The sequence below is a fragment of the Ranitomeya variabilis genome, chromosome 1 (assembly GCF_051348905.1).
Source record: "Ranitomeya variabilis isolate aRanVar5 chromosome 1, aRanVar5.hap1, whole genome shotgun sequence".
Taxonomy (NCBI): Eukaryota; Metazoa; Chordata; class Amphibia; order Anura; family Dendrobatidae; genus Ranitomeya; species Ranitomeya variabilis.
This window is the reverse complement of record NC_135232.1, coordinates 402,094,543-402,105,598: the sequence shown is the minus strand read 5'-3', so window position 1 is coordinate 402,105,598 and position 11,056 is coordinate 402,094,543. Positions and strand designations below refer to the sequence as shown.

At 47.6% G+C, this 11,056-nt stretch overlaps 1 protein-coding gene across 1 annotated transcript; it reads left to right on the top strand.

The window, feature by feature from the left end:
* Positions 1 to 1,924: 1,924 nt before the first annotated feature.
* LOC143803268 (relaxin-3-like) lies at positions 1,925 to 10,523 on the top strand. The gene is made up of 2 exons (XM_077281485.1): positions 1,925 to 2,296; positions 9,978 to 10,523. The coding sequence occupies exons 1-2, from the start codon at positions 2,071 to 2,073 to the stop codon at positions 10,316 to 10,318; spliced, it is 567 nt and encodes a 188-aa protein (XP_077137600.1). The 5' UTR covers positions 1,925 to 2,070; the 3' UTR covers positions 10,319 to 10,523.
* The last annotated feature ends 533 nt before the right edge of the window (positions 10,524 to 11,056 follow it).

The window sequence follows — 11,056 nt, the reverse complement described above, 5'->3', positions numbered from 1 at the left end:
AGGGGTAGAGTGAGATAGGGGAAAGATGAATTCTGTTTTGTCCATGTTCAGTTTTAGAAAGCAAGCAGAAAAGAAGGCTGACATAGCAGACAGACAGTGCAGGATTTTGGTAAGGAGGTGAGGTCAGGTCCGGATAGGTAGATCTGTGTGTCATCGGCGTAGAGATGATACTGCATATTGTGGGATTCTATGAGCTGTCCAAGACCGAAGGTGTAGATGGAGAAGAGTAGGGGTCCTAGAACAGAGCCTTGAGGAACACCGACTGACAAGGGGCAAAGTGAGGAGGTGGTATGGGGGAGGGAGACACTGAATGTTCGGTCTGTCAGATATGATGAGATCCAGGATAGGGTAAAGTCTGTGAAGCCAAGAGATGAGAGGATCTGTAGCAGAAGGGAGTGGTCCAGTGTCGAAGGCAGAAGACAGGTCCAGGAGAAGGAGGACCGAGTAGTGTCGCTTGCTCCTGGCAGTTAGTAGGTCGTTGGTAACTTTAGTTAGGGCAGTTTCAGTTGAGTGATGGGGTTGGAAGCCAGATTGTAACCGATCAAAGAGGGAGCAGGAGGAGAGGTGGGAGGACAGTTCAAGATGGACGTGTTGCTCCAGTAATTTGGAGGCATAAGGGAGAAGAGATATCGGGCAATAGCTAGACACAGAGGATGAGTCGAGGGAGGGCTTTTTGAGGATGGGTGTGATCTTGGCATGCTTGAAGGATGAGGGGAAGACACCTGTTGTGAGTGAGAGGTTGAAGAGGTGCGTTAGGGTTGGGATGAAGACCGTGGAAAGGTTAGGGATGAGGCGGGACAGGAGCATGCTCCGATTTTTTTGGGAATTAATTAGCTGCATCAGCTAGTCGGATCTGTCGAAAAAACGGATCCATTGCATCAGTTTTTCACAATCTGCGCCGGATCCATTTTTGTCAACATTCAACGGATTGTGACTGATGGCAAAAAACTGATGTGTGAAAGCAGCCTAAGGCTACTTTCACACTTGCGTCGTGTGACGTCCGTCGCAATGCGTCGTTTTGGGGAAAAAAACGGATCCTGCAAATGTGCCCGCAAGATGTGTTTTTTGCCCATAGACTTGTATTGCCGATGGATCGCGACGTATGGCCATACGTCGCGTCCGTTGTGCACTGGATGCGTCGTGTTTTGGCAGACCGTCGGCACGAAAAAACGTTCAATGGAACGTTTTTTCGTATGTCGCGGCCGGAACTCCGCCCCCTCCTCCCCAGACTTTAGAATGGGCAGCGGATGCGTTGAAAAACTGCATCCGCTGCCCACGTTGTGCCAAATTTTCACAACGTGCGTCGGTACGTCACGCCGACACATAGTGACGGCCCCGTACCGACGCAAGTGTGAAAGTAGCCTAAGACTGCCATCACACTAGCAGTATGTGGTCAGTATTTTACATCAGTATTTGTAAGCCAAAACCAGGAGTGGGACAATTAGAGGAAAAGTATAACAGAAACATATGCACCACTTCTGTATTTATCACCCACTCCTGGTTTGGGCTTACAAATACTGATGGAAAATACTGACCAAATACTGCTAGTGTGACGGCAGCCTAACACTGATAAAACATTACGGCATCATTACATGGATGGACGCAGCCATCACTAAAGCTGATAAAACACAACTTCTGAATTTTCCTCACAACATAAATCATTTTGTCTGCTAGAATCCGGCCAGTTACTAAAATGTCCACCACTGAGCGCATAGACTGTTTGTTACATTTTCATGTCTTTACAGTATTTCTTGTCAAAACCTGCTTGTTCCTGTGACTACAACCCAAATATTAGTACATGGAGTTCTGTAGAAACACAGGGAGAGAACAAGGAGAGACTATAGCGAAAAGTTGCTGCGATAGTGGCTGTAGTGAGGTGATGGAGGACGCAGGCGGGGGCACGGTGACTCACGCTCCGTCTGGGGGTATATATAGGGCAGCTTGGAGCAGGGAACAGTGACGAGAACTTGGCCGCTCTGCCAATATTAAGAAACAGCGATCCCCTGAAGCTCCCGTGTGGCGGGAAGAGTCGTCCGGTCCGGCAGAGCAGTGCTCCTCACCTGGCTACACATGGCGCTTCTCCTCAGGGGCTCGGTGCTGTTCGCAGCGCTGCTGATGCTCGTGTCTGCGCTGCCCGGAGAGCTGAGAGGAAAGAGGAGTCCGGCTACAGCTTCCGAGTACGGGGTGAAGTTATGTGGCCGCGAGTTTATCAGGGCGGTCATCTTCGCCTGTGGAGGGTCCCGGTGGAAGCGGCTGCAGCAGGAGGATGGGATGAGCCCTGGGTACCGAAGTACAGGTGAGAATGGAGGGGCTGCTGCGGGCGGCAGGCAGGGGGAGACAGCGGGCAGGGGGAGACAGCGGGCAGGGGGAGACAGCGGGCAGGGGGAGACAGCCGGCTGGGGGAGACAGCCGGCAGGGGGAGACAGCGGGCTGGGGAGACTGGGGCAGGGGGAGACAGAGGGCAGGGGGAGACAGCGGGCAGGGGGAGACAGAGGGCAGGGGGAGACAGCGGGATGGGGAGACTGGGGCAGGGGGAGACAGCGGGCAGGGGGAGACAGCGGGCAGGGGGAGACAGCGGGCAGGGGGAGACAGCCGGCTGGGGGAGACAGCCGGCAGGGGGAGACAGCGGGCTGGGGAGACTGGGGCAGGGGGAGACAGAGGGCAGGGGGAGACAGCGGGCAGGGGGAGACAGAGGGCAGGGGGAGACAGCGGGATGGGGAGACTGGGGCAGGGGGAGACAGCGGGCAGGGGGAGACAGCGGGCAGGGGGAGACAGCCGGCTGGGGGAGACAGCCGGCAGGGGGAGACAGCGGGCTGGGGAGACTGGGGCAGGGGGAGACAGCGGGCTGGGGAGACAGAGGGCAGGGGGAGACAGCGGGCTGGGTAGACTGGGGCAGGGGGAGACAGCAGACTGGGGCAGGGGGAGACAGCGGGCTGGGGAGACTGGGGGCAGGGGGAGACAGCGGGCAGGGGAGACTGGGGCAGGGGGAGACAGAGGGCAGGGGGAGACAGCGGGCTGGGGAGACAGAGGGCAGGGGGAGACAGCGGGCTGGGGGCAGGGGGAGACAGCGGGCTGGGGAGACTGGGGGCAGGGGGAGACAGCGGGCTGGGGAGACTGGGGGCAGGGGGAGACAGCAGGCAGGGGGAGACAGCAGGCAGGGGGAGACAGAGGGCAGGGGGAGACAGGGCAGGGGGAGACAGCGGGCTGGGTAGACTGGGGCAGGGGGAGACAGCGGGCAGGGGGAGACAGCGGGCGGGGGAGACAGCGGGCTGGGGGAGACAGAGGGCAGGGGGAGACAGCGGGCTGGGTAGACTGGGGCAGGGGGAGACAGTGGGCTGGGGAGACTGGGGGCAGGGGGAGACAGCGGGCTGGGGAGACTGGGGGCAGGGGGAGACAGCAGGCAGGGGGAGATGGGGCCGGGGGAGACAGCGGGCTGGGTAGACTGGGGCAGGGGGAGACAGCGGGCTGGGTAGACTGGGGCAGGGGGAGACAATGGGCAAGGGAAGACAGCAGGCAGGGGAGACTGCGTTCAGGGGGCAGGGGGAGACAGCAGGCAGGTGGAGACAATGGGCAGGGGGAGACTGGAGGTAGGGGGAGACTGCGTGCAGGGGGAGACAGACAGTGGGCAGGGGAGAATGGGCAAGGGAGACAGACAGCGGGCAGGGGGAGATAGCAGGCTGGTGGAGACAAACAGCGGGGAAGGGGAGAATGCGGGCAGGGGGAGACAATGGGCAAGGGGAGACAGACAGCAGGTGGGGAGAATGCAGTCAGGGGGAGACAGACAGTGGGCTGGGGAGACTGGAGGTAGGGGGAGACTGAAGGTAGGAGGAGACTGCGTTCAGGGGAAGACAGCGAGCAGGGGAGACTGGAGGTAGGGGAAGACAGCGGGCAGGGGGTAGGGAAGGAGCAGGGGAGACTGGAGGTAGGGGGAGACAGCGGGCAGGGGGTAGGGAAGGAGCAGGGGGAGACAAGTGGCAGGTGCTTCCCAGACTGCTGTGAGGTCCTCCCTGTGGCGGCTCTGTGGAGTAGGACTGAGGTTTCCTCAGAACTTTTGTCTCCATTTATTATGGTGCATTGAGATAAGAGTCCTGGAACGATGGGGAAAAATATTTACGAATTCTTATACAAATGGGGCAAATTTTGTCTCAGAAAACTTTGAGTCGTTTATAATCCTTTATATGTCTAAAGAAATGGCGCCCAGTTATCTGATAGTTGTCAGAAATGTCCCTTACATCAGAGGTGTCAAACTGCATTCCTTGAGGGCCGCCAACAGGTCATGTTTTCAGGATTTCCTTAGCATTCCACAAGGTGCTGGAATCATTCTGTGCAGGTGATTAAATTATCACCTGTGCAATACAAGGAAATCCTGAAAACATGACCTGTTGGCGGCCCTCGAGGAATGCACTTTGACACCTCTGCCTTACATGCCGCACATGTACGCAGCCTCTGAGGTAAAAGTTACATTGGGATACAAGAAGCAGTCATTTTGTCTGGTATGTCAGGGGATTTTTAAACCATGGTTTTTAATTAAAAGTATGTTCACATCCGAGCAGCTGTCAGATTCTTCCTATTCCTAGCCACATTCACACGCTCAGTAATTGGTCAGTATTTTACCTCAGTATGTGTAAGCCAAAACCAGGAGTGGGTGATAAATACAGAAGTGGTGCATATGTTTCTATTATACTTTTCCTCTAATTGTTTCATTCCTGGTTTTGGCTTACAAATACTGATGTACAATACTGAGCATGGGAACGTGGCCTTTGATAGAAAAATTAGTCGAGCACGTTGTGATATCCTTCCCATCAAAACAAGGGAACCCGACAGCCCCCTATATAAAGTCAGTACAGTTCGTCTGGTCCTATGTGATGATTGCCGCCACTTAATGTCCATTCCTACAACACCGATGGGTGCAGATAAGTGGAACGTGCATGGATACATAAAGCGATAAGTAATTGTCATCAATGTCCAATTTACAGTTACAATTTCACAGCATTTAAAAGATGACGTATGTAATTTCAAAAGGAGGAAAACAGACAAAATAGGTCAAAAGATTCAAGACCAGGACCAAAGCTCTTGGTTTTTGAGAAGTGTCAGATCCAGATAAGTACCGTAAGTAAATCTAAAGTATACATATATAAGGTTCCATATGATTATAACATGTCTTTTATAATCATATAGAACTCAGGAAAGTATCATGTAGAATGTTTGCAAATTTTAGGTTTTCTCTGCCATGTCCCCTTCTATGAACAGACATTATCTAATATATTTTATCTATAGATTTCTTTATAGTGTGTAGTGCAGTGACGGGTCACTTGGTTGGATATATTGGATTTGTAGTTTTTCTGTGATAGTGCCCAGGCCTGTACTGATAAGTAATATAGATTACTGCACCTTCAGAGCATTTCCCCAGCATTCTGTTGCCTCAGAACACACAATTCAATAGTCACTGTAGACTTACTTCCACAAGATGACCCAGATTTAGATATTTAGATGTGACTCAGAATATTTAAATGTTTAGGTGTTGACATATTTGAAACAAAAATACAGCCATAAAAGCATGGATCAATAATAACTAGCCTGCTCGTTGACAGTTTCCAGGTAGCAACAGGTGATAAAAGGTAGCACTTTACTGTAATACAGTAGCATGAAAGACCATTTGTCGTATTTCATAATCATAGTACATAGAGGATGGTCCTTCAGTATAAAATAATGTGGTCGCAGTACATAAAGCTATACTGTACCAGTCTAAATGAATCGGTCCCATTGTGTTTGTATGTATCAGTGTCATTAATGTACCCTTTATTTTACATGCTGTCAAATTTATTTTTAGAGTTTATGTAAATCTTAGAGGGACATGCTATTATTTCCTCCCTAACAGACGTGCTTGTTTTAGAGCCAGTCAAAAAAGTCATATCATTTTCCAATAAGATAAATAAATATTTATACAAAACATCTTAAATGGGAATGAAAGAAAATCACTGTGTAAACTCTGAGATGCTCAAGCAAACAAGAATGGAAGTATGGTCATTACTTTATCTAATCACCACAAAATAAAAGCTCATAGAAAACAACGCAAAAGTTAATTGCCTGTAAAGAATTTCTAAGCATACAGGCAACTTGGTACCGACCGGCCATAGATTATTTCACTACATATGTAAAATGCAGAATTCGACTTTGGCAACCCCACCAATCTGCTATAGCAGCAGCCATGTTTAAGCACTAAACATGCCAGACAGCTCTCTTCAGCCCATTGATTTTTATACAGCAGTTAGCTGCTCACCATCCTCCTCCTCCCCTCTCAGCTACTGACAAGCTGCTGTTATAAGTCTTGCTCTTAACAATCCTGTAGAGTCCCAATCCCCAACAGCTAGCATCATGGCTCTTAAGGTACAGAGCTGCCCTGCTATGTCTATATGTAAATATAGTGATAACCGTGTATACGCTAGAACAAACCACTGATAGCTGAATGTGTTACTGCAGAACTTGGGCTGACATTTATCGTATACTAAGGCCGGCGTCACACTCAGCGTAGGGAAATACGGTCCGTATTTACGGCCGTAATACACAGTAATTTTCACAAAACACTGTTCCGTATTCAATGCGAGGATGCGATTTTTACGGACAAATGTATCCGTGTGTCATCCGTATGGCTTCCGTACGGCGATTATTTTTTTTTTGCGCAGGCTTGCAAAATGGACAAATTATGGATCCATCGGCTAAAGTATTCCTAAAAACATATATACAGTCTATATCTATTATATAATTGTCTAAGGGTCACTTCCGTCTGTCTGTCTGTCACGGATATTCATTGGTCGCGGGCTCTGTCAGTCATGGAAATCCAAGTCGCTGATTGGTCGTGGAAAAACAGCCTCGACCAATCAGCGACGGGCACAGTCCGGAAGAAAATGGCCGCTCCTTCCTCCCCGCAGTCAGTGCCCGCTCCGTACTCCCCTCCGGTCACAACGCCCGCCCGTACTCCCCTCCGGTCACAGCGCCCGCTCCGTACTCCCCTCCGGTCACAGCGCCCAACTCCGTACTCCCCTCCGGTCACAGCGCCCGCTACGTACTCCCCTCCGGTCACAGCGCCCGCTACGTACTCCCCTCCGGTCACAGCGCCCGCTACGTACTCCCCTCCGGTCACAGCGCCCGCTACGTACTCCCCTCCGGTCACAGCGCCCGCTCCGTACTCCCCTCCGGTCAGCGCTCACACAGGGTTAATGGCAGCGTTGACCGCGGTGTAACGCACTCGGTTAACGCTGCTACTAACCCTGTGTGACCAACTTTTTACTATTGATGCTGCCTATGCAGCATAAATAGTACAAATATGTAATGTTAAAAATAATAAAAAATAGTTACATACTCACCCTCCGGTGGCCCCCCCGGATCAAAGCGTCCGGTTACCGATGCTCCTCGCGACGCCCCGGTGACCGCTGCATGTAGTGCGGTCTCGCGAGATGATGACGTACGGTCTCGCGAGAACGCTACGTCATCATCTCGCGAGACCGCAATGCAATCTTCAGACCGGAGCGCGCGAGGAGCATCGGTAACCGGACGCTTCGATCCGGAAGCTCCAGAAGGTGAGTATGTAACTATTTTTTATTTTAATTCTTTTTTTTAACAGGGATATGGTGCATACTACGTGACTGGCCAATATACTACGTGACTGGCCAATATACTACGTGACTGGCCAATATACTACGTGACTGGCCAATATACTACGTGACTGGCCAATATACTACGTGACTGGGCAGTATAGTACGTGGCTCTGTGCTGTATACTACGTGACTGGGCAATATACTATGTGGCTGGGCAATATACTACGTGACTGGGCAATATACTACGTGGCTGGGAAATATACTACGTGACTGGTCAATATTGTGACTGGGCAATATATTATGTGCCTGGGCAATATACTACATGACTGGGCAATATACTACATGACTGGGCAATATACTATGTGACTGGGCAATATACTATGTGACTGGGCAATATACTATGTGGGCTGCGCAATATAGTACGTGGCTGGGCAATATACTACGTGGGCTGCGTAATATACTACGTGACTGGGCATGTCACCATGGTACCTCCCTAGGCTATTAATATCTGCCCTCAGTCACTGTCTTTCCCACTCTGGCTGAGAAAATTGCGTGGGAGTCTACGCCAATTTTTTCCGGGATTTAACCCTTTAATTTAATAGCTAGAGCTTCATAATTTTACACACAGACACTTGTTACATTACTAAAGAGGAATATGTAAGAAAAAAAGGGATATGAGATGGTTTACTGTATGTAAACCATGTCTCATATCCTGTCGGGTTTGTGAAGGAGAGAGCAAAAGCTGGCAATTGAATTACCGGCTTTTATGCTATCTTGCGCTGAATTAAATATAAATATATATATATATATATGTGTCTCACTGACATATATATATATATATATATATATATATATATATATATATATATATATACCTATTCTATGTGTACACATTTATTCTACCTATTCTATTCTATTCTGTCAGTGTGATTTTACTGTACACCGCACTGAATTGCCGGCTTTTCTAGAGAACACCGCTGCGTATTTCTCGCAAGCCACACGCATGGTCCGTGTGTAATCCGTAATTTTCTCGCCCCCATAGACTTTCATTGGCGGATTTTTTGCGCAATACGCTGACAAACTCGGCATGCTGCGATTTTGTACGGCCGTTCAAGACCGTATAATACGGATCAGTAAAATACGGCAGATAGGAGCAGGGCCATAGAGAATCATGGTACCGTATGCAATCCGTATTTTCTGCGCCTCTCATACGTCTGTAAAACACGCCAGTGTGACGCCGGCCTAATACTTACAGGGACTCTGTCACCTCAAATTGGCGGGATATTTAAATGACTTTTTACCTGTCTGATGGGTGGCTTTTCATCTTTATTTCTCCACCCCGTCCATCCCTGTTGTACACAATATGTTAGTGAATTAGAGTACTTGTGCTCCATAGTTGGCGCATGCGCAATGCAATCTTCGAACGCGCACTATGCTTTGCCCAACTGCGGGCAAAGACGAAAAGCATTACTGCGCATGCACCCGCACACTATGTCCCACAACACAGCGAAATACTTCCAGGACATAGTGCGCAGGCTCATGCGCAGTAATGTTTTTCGGCTTTGCCCGCAGTTGAGCAAAGCATACTGTGCGTGTGCGACCGAAGATTGCATTGCGCAGGCGCCAACTATGGAGGACAAGTACTCTAATTCACTAGCATATTGCGGACAACAGGGACGGACGGGGTGGAGAAATGAAGATGAAACCCCGCCCATCGGACAGGTAAAAAGTCATTTAAATATCCCGCCAATTTGAGGGGACAGAGTCCCTTTAAGATCTGTCACTCAAGGAGAATTGCCCGTTCTGACAGAAACCGGGAAGTAAGGAGACTGCATAGCTCTAAGCTACTCAAGAGACAACTTGAGAATACCCCTTTAATAGCTTGATTTTATCAATTAACAAAATGCAAAGTGAATGAACAACAGGGAAATCTAAATCAAATCAATATTTGGTTTGACCGCCCCTCGCCATTCAAGCTATCAACTTTTCTCCCTACACATGCTTATAGTATTTGAAGGAATGGGGCATTGGAGCTTATTCTTGAAAGAAGCAGAGGTGTGCATGCCCAATCTCTGCTCCATTCATTGTCTATGGTGCTGATCGCTGCTGTTCGCTATTTCTGGCAGTCCTATAACTTGTTTTTTTGGGGGAATATCACTTTAACTAGTTTCTAAATTAACCCAAAGGATAATTCTTGTGTCAAGATCATTATTACCATTATTTTACTTATTAAATCATTGTTATTATAGCTCATTATCATTCATGTCAAATCAGTATTTTTTAGGAATTTGTGATTTTATATGTAAAAGGTGATTTGACTAAATTGCTTTGATTGTTCTGCTGTAATTTTAATTGCGTCTTTTTTTTCATTTGTTTCTTAAGATACTTTACAGGACTCAGCAAACCAAGAACTACATCAGTTAAAGATGCAGTCACTTTTTGGATCTCACCTGGAACAGCTTCTAAAGCCAAATATACCATTAAAACAGCAGCCACTGAAGAATACTTTTCATTCCTATGATGATTACAGTTACACACCAGTAGACGATTTCAGTGAATATATAAGGCAGGTGGACGACACCAGTGAATTAGAAAACAGTGCAGGTTCCGATGGCTTTCCGTGGATTAATACCTCCAGAAGGAGGAGGGAACTGTCTATAGGAGTGGCAGGCATTTGTTGCAAATGGGGCTGCACCAAAGCAGAGATCAGCACTCTTTGCTAAAGTACTGTAGTGATGTACTTCTAGAATTCGTATACAGTGTACACAGACTTAGCAGTAATGTGATCTACATGAGTATTTCACATGTTTTGACTATACAGAATATTTTGGTTGATCGCTATTTGTACTTTAACCAAAGGCCTTTTTGTGGCTTGCATATGTTAATGTGACTATTAATAGTTTTGTCAATAAATAATTTTTCGGTTTTGCTGTGGAATATTTCTTGGTTATTTAGTAATTCTATAGGATATAATTCTTACGCATATAGAAGTCCCTAGTTCACAACACTTTTAGCATACAATAGTCTTTTCAGACCATTGTATCTTAAAAAATAAATAAATAAATAAATTAACATGAATTGCCAAAGAACTTTTTTACCTGTGGTATGTTGGTATGTGTACATTTTTTTCTTTGTTTTTTTTTTTTCTTTCGTTTGTTCCTCCTCTTATTCCAAGATCCATAACTTTTTTTATTTTTCTGTCGATCTAGCCATGTAATGCTTGGTTTTTGCTGGATGAGTTGTACTTTTGAATTACACCATCGATTGTATCATATGATGTAATGGAAAGCGGGGGAAAAAAATTTCAAGTGTGGCGAAAAAGCAAAAAAAGTGCCCGTTTTTTGTTTTGCAGCGTTCATTTTACTGTAAAACTGACCTGGCAATATGATTCTCCAGGTTAGTACTATTACGCAAATACCAACATGTATAGTTTTTGTTTTATTTAAGCAATGAGAAAAATT